The 21,463-nt window shown below is 35.2% G+C and overlaps 3 protein-coding genes across 5 annotated transcripts in view; all 3 read right to left on the minus strand.

The window, feature by feature from the left end:
• Window positions 1–8,202, minus strand: part of LOC103480649 (butyrophilin subfamily 3 member A3-like) — a 15,604-nt gene extending 7,402 nt beyond the window's left edge. The window contains exons 1-9 of one of the 3 annotated variants that reach the window (XM_017310594.1): window positions 7,453–8,200; window positions 7,242–7,304; window positions 5,197–5,568; window positions 4,826–5,116; window positions 4,644–4,742; window positions 4,468–4,561; window positions 4,165–4,191; window positions 4,000–4,044; window positions 3,752–3,912 (exon numbers count right to left, since the gene is read on the minus strand). In XM_017310594.1, coding sequence (XP_017166083.1) covers window positions 4,518–4,561; window positions 4,644–4,742; window positions 4,826–5,116; window positions 5,197–5,568; window positions 7,242–7,304; window positions 7,453–7,516 — 933 coding nt within the window. In that variant the 5' untranslated portion in view covers window positions 7,517–8,200 and the 3' untranslated portion in view covers window positions 3,752–3,912; window positions 4,000–4,044; window positions 4,165–4,191; window positions 4,468–4,517. Of the gene's footprint in view, window positions 1–3,595; window positions 3,913–3,999; window positions 4,045–4,164; window positions 4,192–4,467; window positions 4,562–4,643; window positions 4,743–4,825; window positions 5,117–5,196; window positions 5,569–7,241; window positions 7,305–7,452 lie in introns of those variants that run through there. The other 2 variants (XM_008435669.2, XM_008435668.2) reach the window with 2 other exon arrangements.
• Window positions 8,203–11,103: 2,901 nt separating this feature from the next.
• LOC103480648 (butyrophilin subfamily 3 member A3-like) lies at window positions 11,104–14,652 on the minus strand. The gene is made up of 5 exons (XM_008435667.2): window positions 13,082–14,652; window positions 12,878–12,940; window positions 11,826–12,200; window positions 11,448–11,738; window positions 11,104–11,356 (listed from the first exon to the last, which is right to left on the minus strand). The coding sequence occupies exons 1-5, from the start codon at window positions 13,128–13,130 to the stop codon at window positions 11,226–11,228; spliced, it is 909 nt and encodes a 302-aa protein (XP_008433889.1). The 5' UTR covers window positions 13,131–14,652; the 3' UTR covers window positions 11,104–11,225.
• A 99-nt stretch (window positions 14,653–14,751) lies between these two features.
• Window positions 14,752–19,962, minus strand: LOC103480792 (butyrophilin subfamily 2 member A2-like). The gene is made up of 8 exons (XM_017310593.1): window positions 19,597–19,962; window positions 19,226–19,516; window positions 18,858–18,956; window positions 18,715–18,750; window positions 18,420–18,446; window positions 18,115–18,138; window positions 17,963–18,007; window positions 14,752–17,874 (listed from the first exon to the last, which is right to left on the minus strand). The coding sequence occupies exons 1-8, from the start codon at window positions 19,862–19,864 to the stop codon at window positions 17,282–17,284; spliced, it is 1,383 nt and encodes a 460-aa protein (XP_017166082.1). The 5' UTR covers window positions 19,865–19,962; the 3' UTR covers window positions 14,752–17,281.
• Window positions 19,963–21,463: the final 1,501 nt, after the last annotated feature.

The raw sequence follows: 21,463 nt of genomic DNA on the forward strand, positions 1-21,463 counted from the left end.
AATTTTGGTACGTTAAAGAATGAAGTAAAAAATAAGTGAGAACTACTAAAATTTTCACAACTAAATAATTTATTCAGGTAGAAAAACTGCCTGTATCCATATTTCTTTGGAAACCAAAACTCAGAAGTTAATGTGTACAAGAAAGTACTGTGCAAACTACTGCCAGTGATAAGTGTTTTACTGCATATCCACTTGCCCTCTAAATGGGTCAACAGGCTCTGCAGATTGAGTAACATTAGAAACAGGAAGCCTGAGTGCAAACCAGAAGTCTGATTTTACTATAAACAGCAGGTGTGTTTCTGTGTTTGAAGCATTTTTAGTTAAAATATGTTTCTCCTTCAGTCGTGAAGTTACTACAGGCTGGTAGAGTGGTCAGAAACTGTACTCAGACAAGAGCAAATATACTCCAAATTAAAGTGACTCAAATAGTAGAAAAGTGTTATAAAACCATTTGAAACCAATGCTATTGGCCCCAAATTTGGGGCTTCCAGGGATGAGGAAGTTTTACAAACTTTCATTGAGTCTTGTTTATTGGCGTGAACAATAGAAATATGAAGAACCGTGACATATTCTCAATTTAAAAATGTACATTTAACAAACCAAAGCCTCGGCAAACAAAAACAACCTGGAACCTCCTCCTCATTCTGGTCACCAGCTTGGTCACACAATGCTGTCAAACAGCATCCCATTCTTGTTGTCAAACAGTTTTATTGACGGATCAGAGATGGAAATTGAAATGTCAACAATACAAATTTGTCCTCTTTTTTTCTTATGTGAACATAAAACATAAAGACAATATAAAAACAGAACAGAAGTGACATAAATAAACAGGTGCATTGCCATGAATATATTGCCAAAGGAGTTGCCAAGTTTTATTAAATCGCTGTCATTTATTTGCTAAAGAGAACCGTATTCTTTCCAGATGAGAGAGCCTTACCAGTTCCTCCAGCCATAATTTAACAGAAGGAAGGAACTTAAAGAGTTTGACAAATTCATTAGGTATTATAGTCTCTAAAGAGTGCATGTGTCCCGACATGTAGATATCTAAGATGATTGTGTTTATGGAGACTAAATTTGGCCTGAAGTTGAGAGAAAGAGGCAAAATTACCACCCACGCACACCAATAGTCCTGATGCCTAAACCTTTCCATTGTGTATAACCTGAATCTAAAGTGGAAAGGACAAATGAGCGATTCTTTGCTATTGATAATGAGGTAGATATAGACTCAATACCGAAATGGGATTTTATCTGTTTCCAAATACGTGTAGTACTGTGGATGATGCAGTTATTGTTGTATGCTGGCATCCCATTCTTTTTTTTAAGGTTTTATTGGCTCTAGTGGCCTTTATTTGATAGTTAATTGACAGGAAAGTGAGTATTGAGAGAAGGGTAAGATATACGGCAAAGGTCACCAGGTCAGGAAACGAACCAGCGACGGCCACGTCGAGGACTAAGGCCTCCATATTTGGGTTGTGCTTAACCCCTGCCCCTGCGCCACCACAGCACAGCCCTGGCATCCCATTCTTAACATGCATGTAGATCTTCCTTACAATGTGGCACCATTTCACAGGAAAAAGAAAAATGTTTTCCAAGAGTATAATTTTTGTTGCCAAGAAGCATTTTTACAACAAAGAAATAGTCATTCTCATACAACATTTCCTTTCTTTCTGTGATAAATACTTAATTATTAATTTTCTCATAATGGGGGCTCTTAAAGATGCAGAACCCGACTACAATTATCAACTCTGTTACAAAATGTGCTCCAGTCAACAGAGGGCAGTGTTCCCCTACAAAGATTCTTTATTGTAACTCACAACTATAATTGGAGTTCATTTACAGGCTTAAACAAAACCAAAACATTTTTCATTTAAGAGCAGCATTTATTGTTCTGCTTTTCGCCATTATTCTATACACTCATTAAAAATATCCTGCTTGTTTCTAAATATGCTCATTATTCTAAAACCTTTGACTGTCAGTAGCTGAAATTACTGACAGTGACCTGTCTGCTGTTCCTTGGTCCTCATGATGCCGTTTGTTCTCCAACAAAACTCTAAGACTTTGTTGGGGAAAAACTGCATTTAAAATATAAACACTAAATTTAAGTAAATAAATACTGTATAGAATGTCTGCTGACATGAAACTGACTATAGGTGACCTCTTGTGTCTATTGGTTGCACTGGTTTTATTTAGCAATATTAAAGTAAAGGAAGCTGAAAAAAAGGTCTCTTGCGAGTGGCACACAGAGAGAGTTTCTGGATGTTTACTATGTTGATTCATTGTTGTTGTTTTTTTGGCTTCATAAAAAAACTTCATAAAAATGAGACGGTGAGTTTGGACATTAGCACAACTTACGTTTTGTGTAGACATTTATTGTTTCTCAAGAGAAACTGTTACCATTGATGTTGATCTTATATTTCAGAGAATATAAGTGTTCAGCTTATAATGATTTTTTTTGTTTACACAATATGCCCTATCCTATTTCAGATCAGAGTACATCTTTTATTACCTAAAAAGAACCAAAAATCTATGCTGTACTTTCTTAAACTTTGAGTGCAACAGGTACATTTTGATCAAAATCCAAATTTTCTCCTGATTAACTTTTACTTTAGCCTTTACTGCATGCAGGACAACATTAAACTGTGCAGTATTTTTTTTCCCCCTTCTTCTTTATTTGCGCCACTTTTAACTTCCTTCTTCTGGATTCTCAGCCAGGCCTGACTGGTCCTACTCCATTTTTTTCTAGTTTTTTGGACTTTCTCCACAGTGTTTCTTGACTGATTCTGCACAGGTCTCTGTACTATTGTCGTAGATTCTGGGTCACCTTTTCCAGGGTTAAAAAGTGGGAACAGTTCACCTGTGAATTTTGCTGTCAGAGATTTAATCAGACATTTATCTTCCACATTATAGAAGGAGAGCTCTCTGTTGTCAAAGTCCAAATACACATCGACTCTTTTTGGTTTTGACTGAACATAAATGAATGTCTCTGGTTCAGTGATAAACTGAACAGTATCCTCCTGGTTGGGGCAAGAAGACAAGAAACCATTTTTTGTGGTTGGAGGGTGTTGTAGAAATTTTATGAAGGAATGAGAATCAGTTTCAATAAGTAGAGAAAGATGAATCGGTCTTCAAGTTTCTTTATTTGAAGGCAAAAGCGTTTGAAAACCCGTCTCACTGAGCGCAGTCAGGAGAAGAGGCCTGAACAGCACACATCACATCGTTATATAGTCACAGCCAGGCAAAGACCCACCCAAAGTCTGATCTTATCTCTACTACCAGATGGACCACAGAGACAATCCTGACCCCGACCTCATGAACCGTCCCTCACCCCTTGGAGATGACTTTATGGCAGGAAAGAGAACTGATAAGGATGTCAAGAGAAACCTCTAATTCTTTGTCAGATACTCATGGGTTCAGGTCAAACAGGGTACAACCTACATTCTACACACATCAGTCCTTTAAGACAATCACCAGGTTAAGCGTTTTACCCAAGATGTCTTCAGGTCTCTTCTGCTATCACAGCTGTGGAAACATCTAAACATTACCTGGAAACTTCTTTAATGGAAAAACACATCTTACAGAAATACAAAACACAGCAGATATAATCAGTAAATAAATGATAAAAAGTATCATCAGTTCCATCAAAAATGAAATAGGACTAAAAACAAAATTTTCTATCACAATGAGGGATTTCATGTTTATCTGTAACTCTGATCCACCAGGACTTCTTGGGGTCTATATTTGTATTGCAAACCTCCCAGTAGTGTCGTCCAGAAGAGAAACCAGGTGATCCTCTGACTGCAGTGAGACAGGTGACTCTGTCTCCATCTGGAAACTTTGCATGAATATTTTCGCTCAGTTTAGAATCCCTGATTATTATTAGCCAATTCCTTGTGTCCACCAGTTGAATGTTCTCTGTTAAAATTGAAAATTAGATTATAATCAATACAATTATAAAGAAAAATGCTAAATATGAATAATATTAAATAAATGTAAAATTACCATAACGCTTGGATGCTTCTGATAGAGCCGTTGGCTGCCGTGTTGCTGGACAGAAAAGCAAGTGCTGTGAATTGGCACTATATAAATACATTCTGTTGAATTGAAATTAATTAAACTGACTCACATAGAGAAAGAAGTACGAATGAATTATGTCTTCTTTCTTACCTTCAGGACTGCTCACTATTTCAGCCCCTGGAAGATAAAAGTACAAACTTTAGTAAATAATTCCGACCAATACCTCGATTGTAAATTCAGTAGTTTATTGTCGTAACTGTTTTTTTGTTTAAGGATGTTACACAGTGTCTTTTAGGATGGTTTGATGAATAAGGACTTAGCATGTCCTTACTGTCTTATTTAAATATCTTTAGTTTTAACACTTGTGATAATCCCATGAGGTTTTTTCTCAGTGCTAAATTGTACATTTTGTTACATTTGTACTTAAATCTGAAAACTACAAAACAAAATTACCTGATAACCCCTTTAATAGAAAAACAATTACATTTTGGGTCTGTTGTGTTTTATTTATCACCAGTTCTGTTATTTCCAGATTTGGGCTTGTTAGCTGAAATGAAAAGAAATATAAGGTGTGAAATTAGTACTCTTTAAAATGTCGGCATTCTTTAAATGTCAAATCAAACATTTACCTTTCTTTCTGAAGTACAGGAAGTACAAGGCTCCGAAAGCAACTAATAAAACCTGAAGCATCCCAAAGCTCACCCATCCATCGCAGGGCATTTTTGTCTCTAAATAAGGAGCAAATATTGTTCTAATAAACTTCTTTTTTATAAAAGACTAAAAAAGGAAACTTGAGGGTAAAACCACATACCTTCTTGTAATGGTGGAGGATTTTTCAGATGCATTCTGGTCTCCTTTGGTTCTTCATTGAAGAGCCCAACAGAGCAGGAGACCTCAGAAGGACTGGAGACCAGAACCCAACTATGGACTGAATAAAAACCAGCAGAGTTTTTGCTAACTATCACATTAGCAGGTGTGAGAGCTTTTTTGCTGTCTGACCAGCTCAGCTCAGGCTCTGGATGCCACCCGTCAGATTGGCAGCTCATGTTAACTTTGTTATCGTCTCTCATTACTGCTGACAGGAGAGGTTGGTGTCCAGTTTCTGGAATAAGAAGAAGATGATCATTTGATTTGGACGTCATTCTGTTTGGTTTTGTTCTCGTTCTGTTTCATGGTTCTCACCTGTCACACTCAGACTAATAGATGCACTGTCATAATCATCAGAGCTGCTGACAAAGCATGTATATTTTCCTGTATCTTCAATTGTGGCTTTTTCCAGCTTCAGGCTGACATCACCTGCCTTTAATCCACCTGATGTTTCTTCCTTTAAGCCGAATGAGGCTCGGCCAGCGAACAAAGCTTTCTGGAATGAATAGTCGAAAGCTTTTTCCTGATAAAGCAGGACTGGAAGATCAAACTCATCACTCCCTTGATACCAGCGTATCTCCATATCTTCTGCACTCTCAGAGAAGGTGAGCCAGCAGGGTAAGATGGCTGTATGACCTCGCTGGACTGTGACATGAGACTTTACTGAAACCATGAAGTTTTCTGAAACTGAAAAGAAAATCATAATTAGAGTCATCTTTTTATTTTGTTCTGGTATTAGATTAAGTACATTAAGTGTTTCAAAGTAAAATGTTCCCTTGATTTCAAGTCTGTCTCAAGTTTTTCAGTAGACCACATGCTTTATGTTAAATTAATTTCCAAAACAATAAATAATGGTAGTTGTGGTTCAATGCATGGTAAACATAAAAAAGAAAACATCAAAATATTTTTTGTAAACCAGTGACATTTACAATGTGGTTGTGAATTGATATTTCTGATGCTTCAACAACATTTTTCAATACTGCTGGTTCCAAAAGATCATGATAGTTTTTTTTTTAGTAATGATATTATAATATTATATTAACAAAAACACAATTTCATTACAACGTTCTGGTTCAGTTATTTATTTACTATTTTTTATTTCATGAATGAATGTCGAAATCATTCTTTATACGGGCAAGAAGAAAAAATATATTTCTGTCATTACAGAGGATGAAAACATACCAAGTTTTCTCATTAGCATATTAGCTTGTGCATAAAGAACTAACAGCATTTATGAAATGTCCCAAGTATTTAACTTCATAACTCAGACAGGAAAAACAAAGACAAGGATTCTGCAGGGCAGACATTTGAGGTTAAATACACCAGGGACTAATCAGGGAACCAAGAGACAGCTGGGGACAATCAGGGGGTGGAGCCAAGACAAGACAACACAGGGACAAAATAAACCCTGAAAACACATATAAAACTCAAATCATCTCAGCATCTCTGTATTCATGTGAAACTGAATTTTAGTTTTAAATGAGTTGATTCTCGTGGTTGGCCATATATATTTCTGACTTTTTTTATTTATTATTATTCAAAATGACGTGCTTGATAAGGTTTGATAACAATAATTAAAACTTCACACTGATTGATATTGTCTAGCAAAAGGTTTCAGGCTACATGGCAACTGCATTAAAATATAGAGATGAGCGACTCTAAGCGGTAATTGGTGATATGTTGTTTGCTGCTGAGCATGATCATTTATGTGGCTAAACAAACAATATTTTTACATCAGTTTATAAGTTATGTGAAATGTCTGAAGAACAACTGTTGAAATTATTTGAAGGCGCAGAATCAGCCCAATACTGTTCCACATTGTCAGGTGAGAAAGACTCACCTGGTATAAATTAAATTTTTAACTATTGGAAATACACCCAAGATAAATCAATTTAATAAAAGTGTGTAAGTTAATATGTGTGTATGTATTCCATCTTAAGTCCAGTGCATGCTAGTTTTTTGTTGCTTTTACTACCAATATGTGATATATACATATAGGATCAAATTTAACCATCAGTGTCAGAGATGAATTGCGTTTATGACAGGTGTGTGAATGAGTAAATCATCTGACTGCAGCGATCCACATCATTACCAGAATTACAGGGCCCCAAAACCAAATTTTGCTTAGGGCCCCATGGAGGAGATGACCGGCTCTGATCAGAATCAAGTTTGAGTCTACAAACAAGAAATTTGACTTTAGTCCTTTAAATGCTCCATAAAAATGTTAAGATCTTGTGATCAAATCAAGGTTTTATCAGGAGAAGCAAGTCACTTTAACGGATAAATGATGACGCCATGCAGACATGGACTCTAAGGGGAAAACTACGATATAAATAATGATGTCGGGAGTCTGAACTTACCGGGAGCAGCACAGCCGGGTGAGGAAAGAAAACCCAGAAACAAAATATAAATCATCCGATTACCTGGGATAGAATAAAAATATTAATAAAAAAACTGTACGAGCAATAAGGATTGTATGTCAATTCTGTTTGCAGTAGGAAAACAAACAGAATTGACAACTCATGAAATTACGAGATCAGCTTTACAGAATGAAATCTAGGTTATATTTACCTGTTAAAGCAGCGATTGTAACTCTCGGTTTACCCATCGGGTCCCAGTGAATCAAACGTGACATAACCACTAAAAAACGGTGAAGATTCTTCCTGACGAGGCGAGTTTTAGACGTGATTCAAGTGCAGGAGGGACGAACTGATACCTGCTCGCTTCTGTGGCTTAGTTATAACAAAAAAACAGACATGAAGAGACTGCTGCGTTTAGTTTCGATTCAGGTCTGCAAAGGTGTGACCAAACTTGTTAAGCCACTATTCATAAAAAGTCTCTGAAAGGAAATGCAGCGTGGATGCCTATGACTTCAATAAGGTTTACAACTTCGTTACTTATCCATAGCTTATTTAAAAGGCTATAAATGATAAATATTAATAATGATAAATATTTTAAAAAGTAAGTGAGATATCGTCGGTTAAATGAAACAAACAGAAGACAAAACACAAAACGCTTTGAAGATTTCACAAAAAATATTTTTCTTACACAGATTAAGCTGTGTAGTGGTTTATTAAAACAAAGGGGGACATTTTTTACCACGTCTACTCAAAACAAATAAAAAACAACCAACACAATGGGTGAATAAAAAGGCTTTGTTATATTGGCAGCATCTCCAAATTCAGACGTGAAAATACAACAGCTGTATTATAGTCAGAGTTGGCAAGGGCAGGCAAAAATGTTTACTGAAGTAAAAGCAGAACTAAATTATTTTAATGTAGAAGAAAAAAAAGTAATCAAAAAAACTATCTAAGTAGGGAGACTCAAGAACAGAGACCTGAAATTACAAATGTGTGTGCAAATTTTGGTACGTTAAAGAATGAAGTAAAAAATAAGTGAGAACTACTAAAATTTTCACAACTAAATAATTTATTCAGGTAGAAAAACTGCCTGTATCCATATTTCTTTGGAAACCAAAACTCAGAAGTTGATGTGTACAAGAAAGTACTGTGCAAACTACTGCCAGTGATAAGTGTTTTACTGCATATCCACTTGCCCTCTAAATGGGTCAACAGGCTCTGCAGACTGAGTAACATTAGAAACAGGAAGCCTGAGTGCAAACCAGACGTCTGATTTTACTATAAACAGCAGGTGTGTTTCTGTGTTTGAAGCATTTTTAGATCAAATATGCTTCTCCCTCATTAGTGAAGTTACTACAGGCTCATAGAGTAATCAGAAACTGTACTCAGACAAGAGCAGATAGACTCCAAATTAAAATGACTCAAGTAGAAGATAAGTGTTGTAAAACTATCGAAGTATCTTTTTTAGTCTTTTGTTCCAGAGTTTCAGGGATGAGAGCGTTTTAAGGACTTTCATTATGTCTTGTTTATTGGACTGAATGATAGAAATATGAAGAAACGTCAATATAAAAATGTAAATTTAACAAACCAAAGCCTCGTTATTGTGTGAGAAAAAAAAAGTATTCCAAGGGTATAATTTTTGTTGTCAAGAAGCATTTTTACAATAAAGAAATAGCCATCCTCATACAACATTTCCTTTCTTTTTGTGATAAGTACTTAATTATCACTTTTCTCGTAATGGGGACTCTTAAACCCAATTACAAATGTCAACTCTGTTGCAAAATGTTCTCCAGTCAACAGAGGTTGATGTTCCTCTACAAAGATTCTTCATTGTAACTCACAACTACATACTTGGAGTTCATTTACAGGCTTAAACAATTTTTCATTTAAGAGCAGCTTTTATTGTTCTGCTTTCCTTCATTTTTCTACACTCATTAGAAATATCCTGCTTGTTTGTAAATATGCTCAAATTTGACACATTATTCTAAAATCTTTGCCTGTCAGGGCCCAACAAAAAAAAAAAAATTAGGAAAACAAAGTTCTTTGTTTGCCTTAGTCCTTCATAACAGTTTTCTTTGCATCATATTTCACATCGTATCTCAAGCCATAATCAGAGCAGACATTCAGTAACTGCTGAAATCCAGCACTGCTGGGTGAGAGGACAGTCAGGTCATCAGCATACATAAAGTGATTGACCAGAGTATCACTGAGCATACATCCAGTTTTACAGAGGTTCATTTCATTTGACAGGTTGTCCATGTACAAGAGGCAGGTGAGAGAAGCCCAACCTGATGCCCACCATTACTCACACCAAAGAAAGCATAGATGTTATTGGCCCATTTTACATGCATTTTCTGATTAGAATACCAGTTAACTAAAATGGTTATAATTCTATCTGGAAGCTCCAGTCTTTGGATGTTTACTGTGTTGAGTCATTGTTTTAGGCTTCTTTAAAAAATAAAAACTTCATATTCATAAAATTCTGCATTGAAAATATGACATATTTCATCCACTTTAAAAATGAGATAGTCTAGCCACCATTTTAACAGATAGATGCCTATTTTGACCTTTTTTCTATGTAATAAATCATTTTCACCATCGGAATTTGGAGTAAAAAACTCAGACCCTTTATATTGACACCAACTATCAAATAACACAAATTTAATATTTTAATGTTTTTAAAATATTAGTTTCTGTGTTTTGTACTGTTGGTCTTCTAAACAGCTTTTATATGTTAACTATCTGATCAATCTTCTGGTCTCCAATATGCCTGATCTTCCTCTCTTCAACTGAACTCTGAACAAGAAGATGAGATTTTATTGAAGTACAACTGATCGACATTACTTGATACTCCTTTCTATTTGAACACAAAAATACCACAAGCAACACCATCAGATATGTCATTTAAATTTTATTAAATATGATGACACCAACCTAATTTTTTAGTGACATTGACTGTGTGGGTAGTGTTGCTTAGAAAAGTTTGGAAACAGTGTAGTTGTATTACAGGATGTGAGGCAAAAACACAAGCTAGAAGTGTTAACAAGCAACTCACTCTACAGGTACTTGGGAGCCAGTTCCAATGTTTTTCTGATCAATGCTGGTTACAAAAAGCAGAAACTATCCACCTAATTTTACATTGCGGCTATTCATGAGTTGAAATTAATTTATTCTCTACTGTGTTCGTCTGAGTGGTTTAAAGGGCTGCTTTCAGTGCCGTTCCATCTTAACCTTAACATACATAAATATGCAGTAAATAAATTAATTTTCACTCAGCTTTCTGCACCAAAGAGTTAATGATAATAAACACGTTTTATTCTTATAAAACACAGCAAACTAATGGTGGTATAGGGCCGCACTGGGTTAACTCGGGGAATCTCATCTGTCTGTGTATCAATCAACTCCAAACCTCTTCTTTGTTCTGTCACAATTATCGATTTATTTAATTTTGATTATCATTCTCCAAACTTTGCGAGGACTGACCACCCCGCTCACCCACTTCCTCATAACACAGAGCCAGCAGCTCTGTGTTATGAGCTGCTGGCTCATAACACAAGATGAATGGGGAGTAACCTTCCCATTCATCTTGATGACGTCACGCCCACATCGACACGCCCACCACCAGGTGTCAAAGCCACTGCTCCTGTCATATCAATAATTACTTATTTCATTCATATGGCTCTTTCAGAGCCTCATTGAAAACGTGTTTATTAAATGTAAGAGTAAAATAAAGCCAGTCATGTAGCACAACATTTTATTCAATATTTTACACCCACTATGTCACTAAAATCAGTTGTGTAAACTGATTTTTAGTTTACACTGGTTGCTAAAAACCATGGTCTATAGTATGGTTGACCATGAGTCAACCATACTATAGCCTTTTATATAATCTACTGGTTATATGCACTTCTATGTTCACCGTACCCATCAGGAAAACTAGGCAGCCTTCTCAAAGCTCTCGTCAAACGTGAGAAAGGCTTTGAGTCATATTCCAGGGTCTCGCGTCCTGAAGCACTTCTTCCTGAAGTACAGGAAGCAAAAAACTTCAACTGCGTTAAGTATAAATACTATCCCAAAGGCAGCCTTCCATCCAGCTGAGGAGTAGCATTCTGTCTCTAAATAAGGAGCAAACATTGTAAAATATATTATTTAATTAAAATAATGAAATCTTCTCATAAAAGAAAACTTGAGAGTAAAACCACATACCTTCTTCGAATGATGAAGAAATGTTCAGACGCATTCTGGTCTCCTTTGGTTCTTCATTAGAGAGCCCAACAGAGCAGCAAACCTCAAAGGGACTGGAGACCAGAACCCAACTATGGACTGAATAAAAACCAGTGGAGTTTTTGCTAAACATCACATTAGCAGGTGTGAGAGCTTTTTTGCTGTCTGACCATCTCAGCTCAGGCTCTGGATGCCAGCCGTCAGATTGGCAGCTCATGTTAACTTTGTTATCGTCTCTCATCACTGCTGACAGGAGAGGTTGGTGTCCAGTTTCTGGAATAAGAAGAAGATGATCATTTCATTGAGGACGTAGACGTCATTCTGTTTGGTTTTGTTCTCATTCTGTTTCGTGGTTCTCACCTGTCACACTCAGACTAATAGATGCACGGTCATCATGATCATCAGAGCTGCTAACATAGCATGTATATTTTCCTGCATCTTCAATTGTGACGTTTTCCAGCTTCAGGCTGACATCACCTGCCTTTAATCCACCTGATGTTTCTTCCTTTAAGCCGAATGAGACTCGGCCAGCGAACAAAGCTTTCTGCGATGAGAGATTGAAAGCTCTTGCCTGATAAAGCAGGATTGGAGTATCAAACTGATTACTCCCTTGATACCAACGTACATCCATATCTTCTGCACTTTGAGAGAAGGCGAGCCAGCAGGGTAAGATGGCTGTATGACCTCGCTGGACTGAGACGTGAGACTTTACTGAAACCATTAAAGTCTCTGAAACTGTAAACAAAATCAAAATTACAATCATCTTTTCATTTTGTTCTGGTATTAGATTAAGTATGTTAGGTGTTTCAGAATAAAAATTTCCCTTGATTTCAAGTCTCTCTTAAGTTTTTCAGTAGACCACATGGTATAAATAAAAAAATTTAAATATTGCAAATACACCCAAGATAAATTAATTTAATCAAAGTATGTTAATTAATATGTGTGTATGTATTCCATCTTAAGTCCGTTGTATATTAATTTATTTTGTGTTGCTTTTATGACCAACAGATGATACATGCACATAGGATTAAATGTAAGCAGCACTGTCAGAGATGTATTGCGTTTATGACAAATAAACTAAATAAACTAATCAGATTCAGATTTATTCATGTCCCAAATGGACAATTAATGTTACAGCAAGTATATTATTGTGGGCCCCAAAACCATATTTCACTTAGGACCCCACAGATGCGTGGGCTGGCCCTGGTTAGGATCAGAATCAAGTTTGAGTCTACAAACAAAGAATTTGACTTAAGTCTTAGAAATGCTCCATAAAAATGTTAAGATTTGGTGATCAAACAAAGGGTTTACCAGGAAAAGCCACTTTAATGGATAAATGAAGAAGTCATGCAGACATGGACTCTTAGGGGAAAACTGCGCTATAAATAATGATGTGGGGAGTCGGAACTTACCGGGAGCAGCACAGCCGGGTGAGGAAAGAAAACCCAGAAACAAAACATAAATCATCTGATTACCTGGGACAGAAAATATTTATTAGAAATTGCATGAGCTATAAAAGGAAAACAAACAGGATTTACAATTCATGACATGATAATGAAACACCATTCTCATCATTCCTTTCATTAATTACACAACGAAATCTAGGTCATATTTACCTGTTAAAGCCGCCATTGTAACTCTCAGTTTACCCATTGAATCAAACATGACATGAGTATAGCCACTAAAAAATGGTGATGATTCCTCCTGCGTTTTAGACGTGATTCAAGTCCAGGTGGGACGAACTGACCTGACTCTGTGGCTTAGTTATAACAAAGACCTGAAATAGACATGAAGAAATTGCTACTTTTACTTTCCATTTTGGTGTGAAAATATGTAACCAAACTTGTTAAGTCACTTTTTATGAAACGTGTCTTAAAGAAAATGGGGCTTGAATGCCTATGACTGAAAAACTTTCAATAAGGTTCACATCTTCACTACTTTCCAGTAGCTTATTTAAAGGAAGGTTACAAATGATAAATAACGTTATTTAAAAAAAGTAAGTAAGCTTTCATCAGTTAATTGAGTCACAAATAAACAGAAGAAAAAACACTAAAGGAAGCTTGTGCGCAAACCAGAAGTTTGACTTTACTATAATCTTTTGGTGTGCTTCTGTGTTTGATGCATTTTTAGTTAAAATGTTTCTCCTTCATTAGTGAAGTTACTACTGGCTGGTAATCAGAAACTGTACTCAGACTAGAGCAGCTTTACTCCAAATTAAAATGACTCCAGTAGAAGAAAAGTGTTGTAAAACTATTAAAGTACCTTTTAGTTCTGGTGAGTCTCTTTGTAACCAAGCATTGGTTTCAACGTCCTCTTGGGATTAGGGCATTTTAAAGACTTTCATTGGCTCTTGTTCATTGGAGTGAACAATAGAAATATGAATAAAGGTGATATGTCTTCAATTTAAAAATCTACATTTAACAAATCAAAGCTTTGTCATTGTGTGAGAGACGATTCTCTTAAAGACACAGGACCCGACTACAAATTCTTCGTATTTGCAGTTAATGTACAACTTAAACAAAACCAAAACATTTTTCATTTAAGAGCAGCATTTATTGTTCTGCTTTCCTTCATACTGCATTCATAAAAAAAATATCCTGCTTGCTCAACTTTGACATATTATTCTAAAATTTTGACTCTAAGAAGGTGAAATTACTGACAGTGATCTGTCTGTTGTATTCCTTGGTCCTCATGATGCCGTTTGTTCTCCAACAAGACTGCATTTAAAGTATAAACACTAAATTTAAGTAAATAAATACTCTATAGAATCCATGCAGACATAAGACTAAACACCTGATGGATTAAATGTACTAAATCAGTGACCTTTTGTGTCCATTGGTTGCACTGGATTTATTTAACAATATCAAAGTAAAGGAAGCTGAAAAAAATGTGTGCCACTTTCTTGCAAGTGGCAAGAGAATGGATTTAAAAACTATTCATGAAAAGTCTCTTAAAGGAAATGCGGCGTGGATGCCTACGACTATGACTTCAATAAGATTTACAACTTTGTTACTTTTCCATAGCTTATTTAAAAGGTTATAAATGATAGTTATTTTAAAAAGTAAGTAAAATATCATCGGTTAAATGACACACGTAAACAGAAGAAAAAACACAAAACACTTTGAAGATTTCACATATTTTTCTTACACAAACTAAACTGTGTAATGGTTTATTAAAACAAAGGGGGACATTTCTATAGCTGCTCAACAATAAGACAAGAAGCACCAGAAAAAAGTAAAACACACGCCTACTCAAAACAAATCAAAAACAACAACAAACACAATGGGTGAATAAAAAGGCTTTATTGGCAACATCTCTAAATTCAGACATGAAAATAGAGCAGCTGTATTATAGTCAGAGTTGGCAAGGGCAGGCAAAAATGTTTACTGAAGTAAAAGCAGCACTACTTAAAAATTATTTTAATGTAGAAGAAAAAAAGCAATAATCAAAAAAAATAAATACTTAAGTAAGGAGACTCAAGAACAGAGAACTGAATTTACAAATTTGTGTGCAAATTTTGGTACATTAAATATGAAGAAACGAGACATACTCTCAATATAGAAATGTACATTTAACAAACCAAAGCCTCGTTATTGTGAGAAAAAAAGGTTTTCCAAGAGTATAATTTTGTTGCCAAGAAGCATTTTTACAATAAAGAAATAGTTACCCACATACAACATCTCCTTTCTTTTTGTTATGAATACTTAATTACTTTTCTCATATCATAATGGGGACTCTTAAAGATGCAGAACTCGACTACTTCTTTAAAAAAAAGACTGCTTCTTAAAAAAACAACTTAAGATTCATAAAATTCTGTATTGACAATATGAAATATTTCATCCACTTAAGATGAAATATTTAGGCTCCATTTTAGCAGATATATGCCTATTTTGACCTTTTCTCCATGTAATAAATAATTTTCATTGTCAGCATTTGGAGTAAAAAGCTCAAACCCTATACATCGATATCAGCTATCAAGTAATACAAATCAAACATAACATTTTTAAAATATTAGTGTTTCTTGTGCTATTGGTTTTCTTAAACAGCTCCTATATTTTGTCTCCAATATGTCTGATCTTCTTCTCTTTAACTGAACTCAGAGCAAGAATCCAGAAATAAAGTTATCAAAACCCAATTCAGTTAATCGTATTTTGTAATAAGAAGGTTGGATCCTTTAAAAAACATAAAATAAAAAATTATATATATATATATATATATATATTTGATTAGACTTCAGGAATAATTTGAACACAGAAACCATGTCTGAAGGCAAATAGTGGTCAACATTTGGTCTATTTCAATTAATTCTCATTTTTATATTCTTATTGCAAATGTAATTTCAAATCATGTTGTAGAATCGACATTTCAATCTATTTTATCCACATTAAAAATAACTCTTGAAAACAACAGAAATTTTGATGACTTTTCTTGATTGTAAGGTAGAACCTATGTAAAACAAAACAAAAAAGATGGCAAACAGATGCATTAGTTTTCTTTATAAAATAATTAGCAGATTTCAAAAGTTTCATGCAAGTTTTTCATGCAAGTTGATTGATTAAATTTCCAACTTGTATTATATGCCTATAAAAAATAGCTTGTTGAAGTGTCGCTACTTTTTGATGCACCATGGAGCCAAAGAAGCTCTTAATTTTACTGAGCTGCCATATAATAAATAATTCACGCTTTCCCATCCTTGTGGCTAAAATGTTTCAGCTATTAAAGCGTATGCATGTTCGCTCAATGCTTTGAGGGCCTAACAAGCTCTAACGCAGTGATACAATCTTCTAGTTTAGCTTCCGAGTTGCCCCAGAAATACATACACATATATCCATTGAACATCACATACTGGGATATAAAACAAATTAGGTCAAGTTAAAGTCAAAACATCACTTTGATAGCTATTCCAAAGAACATACATTTTATAGATGGTAGTGAGAATAGGCAGCTTTGTAGAGCTTCAACATATAACAAAAATAATAGCAAAAATATTTATGACAACTTGTATTAATACCTCTTGACAAAAGGAAAATTGATTAGCCTGTTTTACAACAGGTATCAAAGTCAGTTAATATGAAATTAGAAAAATGACTTGAAACACAGTAGATCAAGTTAACTATGAGTAAATATTCACTAAGAGGTACCACAAATTTAGACATTATGAATCTACACATGTAGTAACACAGGTATGTACATTTATTTTACTGATCGAGTGGAGCGGTGTTACTATTCTGAGAAAGTAGCATGTGATTCTAGTGATTAGTCCACTGACTGATTGTCTCAGTTGAAACCAGGCTTTGAAGAAGTGCAGATTTAGAGTCAGAAGCTGACAGTAGTGCTATTTGAGAATTCATAACTGATATTTGTAGAAACATCAAGGAAATGATTGATTTCTCTTGTTGGGTTTATCCAAGTTGACTTTAACTGCACATACAGCAAAAATTACATGTGAAATGTCAGATATTTAATTAACATTCTCTAGTTGTGAGTCACCCACTGAAGGAAGCTCCAGTATCAGTGAATTTAGATATACACACAACTTACATTTTGTGTAGACATTTATTGTTTCTCAAGAGAAACTGCTACCATTGATGTTGATCTTAAATTTTAGAAAACCTAAACTTATAATACATTTTGGCACTTTCTTAAACTTTGAGAGCAACAAGGTACATTTTTATCTAAATCCAAATCTTGTCCTGATTATTAGCTTTTACTTTAGTCTTTACTGTATGCAAGACAACATTACACTGTGCAGTGTTCTCCCCCCCTTCTTCTTCTTCATTTGTGCCACTTAACATTCTGCCTCTGGATTCTCAATCTTATCCGACTAGTCCTGCTCCTCCTTCTCCACATGTTGTGTTAATTGACTGATCCTGAACAGATCTCTGTAATAACTTCATTGTTCCCTGGTCACCTTTTCCAGGGTTAAAAAGTGGGAACAGTTCACCTGTGAATTTTGCTGCCAGAGATCCAATCAGACATTTCTCTTCCACATTATAGAAGGAGAGCTCTCTGTTGTCAAAGTCCAAATACACGCCAACTGTTTTTGGTTTTGACTGAACATAAATGAATGTCTCTGGTTCAGTGCTAAACTGAAGAGTATCCTCCTGGTTGGGGCAAGAAGACAAGAACCAGAAACCATTTTTTGAGGATGGAGACAAACTTTCATCATGAGGGATTTTATGTTTATCTGTAACTCCGATCCACCAGGACTTCTTGAGGAGGTCGGCTGTTGCATTTGTTAAGCAAACCTCCCAGTAGTGTCGTCCAGAAGAGAAACCAGGTGATCCTCTGACTGCAGTGAGACAGGTGACTCTGTCTCCATCTGGAAACTCTGCATCAGCATTTTCTCTCAGTATAGAATCCTTCATTTTTATTAGCTGATTGCCTGTGTCCACCAGTTGAACATTCACTGTTAAAAATTGAAAATTAGATTATAATCAATATAATCATGAAGTAAAATGCTAAATAAGAATAATATTAAATAAATGTAAAATTACCATAATGCTTGGATGCTTCCAATAGAGCTGCTGAGCGCCGTGTTGCTGGACAGAAAAGTAAGAAAAGAAAATATCTTAGAAATGTGATTTTGTATAATAAAGATTTTGTTTTGATTATATTAACAAGAGCAGCTTCAAATGCTCTGTTCTACCTTTTGACAGAAGTGGTTCATTCTCTGAAAGAAGACACAGAAATACATATTTTAGTCGTGTTATGCAAAGCATACAAGAGCTTTAACACAATCTCTATGCGATTGAGGTTAATCAACAAGCTATTCTGTTATTTGACTGAAAATCTGAACACATCACTGTAAAAATGTGTAATAACTTTATGTTTCTATTGCACTCCTCTCATTTCTTCAAACATCTGGAGAAATCCAAAACATTAAGCATCCATATATGTTGAATTGACTGAAATAGAAAAATATGTAAATATGTATTATGTCTTCTGTTTTACCTTCAGGAATGTTTGTGAGACTGGGCCCTGAAAGATAAAAGTAAAACTTTAGAAAGTGATTCCAACCAGTCAGTTATGCTCATATCTGTTGTTTGTGTGATGATTCTACACAGTGATGTTTGTGGTGGATATTGATGCTCCACATTAAATTCACAAAATAACTAATTAAGTCTGAAAACAGCACAAAATATAAAACTACATGATTGTTCCTTTAAGATAAGGAAGATGACATTTAGGAAAACATTGTAAAAATGTTCTAAACAAATATGTTTAAGGTGTCTGAAGTATTTCTTACCATCAGTTGTGTCATTTCCTGGTTTGGACTTGATGGCTGAAATGAAACCATATCACAAAGTCTGAAATCAGTGCTCATTAAAATCTCAGCATCTTTAAATATTGTCATCAATGCATGCTCTCTGATGTAAATCAAACATTTACCTTTCTTCCTGGAGTACACGAAGTAAAGAGCTCCGAATGTCGCTAACATAGCTCCCAGAAGTATCCCAAAGGCCACCCATCCAGCTGAGGATCCTGACTCTGAATAATATATAACAAACATGTTCTAGTAGACTTCTTTCTCATATAAAACTAATGGTTATAGGGATGAACAATATCAGAAACAACATCAGAAACATTGGCCAATATTTCGGTAACCAATCAGGTGCAATATATGCCTATTTTTTCTTTTAACTCTTTCTTAACTGTCCTTCTTACTCTGTCTGATCTTTAGCATTTTTGGCAAAGTCGTGTGTCAATATAATATCTTTGTGATATATTGTGCAGTCCTAGAAGATGAGACCACGTACCTTCTTGTAATGGTGGAGGATTTTCCAGACGCATTCTGGCCTCTTTTGGTTCTTCACTGAAGAGCCCAACAGAGCAGGAGACCTCAAAGGGACTGGAGACCAGAACCCAACTATGGACTGAATAAAAACCAGCAGAGTTTTTGCTAAACATCACATTAGCAGGAATGAGAGCTTTTTTGCTGTCTGACCAGCTCAGCTCAGGTTTTGGATACCAGCCGTCAGATTGGCAGCTCATGTTAACTTTGTTATCGTCTCTCATCACTGCTGACAGGAGAGGTTGGTGTCCAGTTTCTGGAATAAGAAGAAGATGATCATTTGATGTGGACATCATTCTGTTTGGTTTTGTTCTCGTTCTGTTTCATGGTTCTCACCTGTCACAGTCAGAATAACAGATGCACTGTTATAAGCAACAGAGCTGCTAACATAGCAAGTGTAGCTTCCTATATCTTCAATTGTGGCTTTTTCCAGCTTCAGGCTGACATCACCTGCCTTTAATCCACCCGATGTTTCTTCCTTTAAGCCGAATGAGACTCGGCCAGCAAACAAAGCTTTCTGGGATGAATAGTCTAAAACTCTTGCCTTATAAAGCAGGACTGGAGTATCAAACTCATCACTCCCTTGATACCAGCGTACCTCCATATCTTCTGCACTCTGAGAGGAAGCGAGCCAGCAGGGTAAGATGGCTGTATGACCTCGCTGGACTGAGACAGTAGACTTTACTGAAACCGTGAAAGTCTCTGAAACTGACAGGAAAATCAAAATCAGAGTCATCTTTTCATTTTGTTGTGATATTACATTAAGTGTGTTAAGTGCGTCAAAGTAAAATGTTCCTATGACTTCAACTCTGTCTTAAGTTTTTCAGTAGACCACATACTCTATATTAAATCAATTTCCCAAACAATAAATAATGATAGTTGCGGTTCAATGCATGGTAAACATAAATAAATAAATAAATAAATAAATAAATAAATAAATAAATAAATAAATATTTTATTCAAACCACTAACATTTATACTGTGGTTATGAATTGATATTTTTGCTGTTTTTACTACATTTTTCTTTGTTGCCGTTTCCAAAACACCATGATTTCTATATTATTATATTAACAAAAACACACAATTTCATTATAACGTTCTGGTTCATTTATTTATTGACATTTTTTTTAATTTCATGAATGAATGTAGAAATCATTCTTTATACGTGCTAGAGAAAAAAATTCAATTTCTTAGGGTCCCCCTACTGGCCTTCATTGGTCATTTTAGCTGCAGTGTAATGCGCAAAGCATCGTAGAAGATAAGCCAGCAAAACAACGTCGCAAAGAAGAACTTATTCTTCAGGGGCAGAGGAAAACAAAGAGGAAGAATAGAAAAAAGTCAAGATGTAGGTATTTTTGTATTTCTCTTTTTATTATAATGTTTATCAAAATGGTTTGTGGAACTGCTCATAGAAAGTTAGCTAGATAGTGACCTTGAAAGGTCCAGTTCAACAGCCAAACATTTATCATCGGCAGCATCATGTCTTTATTCCAGACATAGTAAAAAGATGAAACAGAGATAATAAAATAAAGTAAAAATAAACACGGCACATAATATTGTTCACTGAGTAACAAATAAATGATGACCCCAGTGGTTCCACTGATCTCACACAGACGCAGTGCAGGGTTTACTAAACTATGAATTACATTATTGCATGACACATATAATCTACACATTAATTTGTTCATAACTTTTTACAAACATATGGCTATCGCTACTCCATCTATGCACTTTAAGTACTAGCCTCATACCGTCATTGCATACTACATAAAGTTTATGTATGCTGCTTCTTTTGTATTCTCACCACAGATGGGCAGTGTATGGTGGAGTAAATCTTAATCAGCCCTCTTTTATTTTGTAGCACAACTAAATTGAATATTAAAAAAATGTTTTAAAGTAAAAAGTTTCCTGTTTATCATAAGCTTTCTAAACCAAATGTTTTGCATTATACAAGTTCCTAGATGACTATTAATGAGACTTTGCAGCACCAGGTATGTCAAATATATGAAAAGTGTCAAAATATTTTATTTTGAATTATGCCTCTTACAAACTTATCAACCAGCATTAACATTTGCAAAACATTAACATTTGCTATTTCAACATTTTTCTCTGCTGGCTCCTAAGGAGCAATAATTAAATTCAGAATCAGCTTTATGGGCTAACTTCGAGCATGTAAAAATAAAGCTTAAATGCATCCCCCCCC

The sequence above is a fragment of the Poecilia reticulata genome, linkage group LG18 (genome assembly GCF_000633615.1).
Source record: "Poecilia reticulata strain Guanapo linkage group LG18, Guppy_female_1.0+MT, whole genome shotgun sequence".
NCBI classification, from domain to species: domain Eukaryota; kingdom Metazoa; phylum Chordata; class Actinopteri; order Cyprinodontiformes; family Poeciliidae; genus Poecilia; species Poecilia reticulata.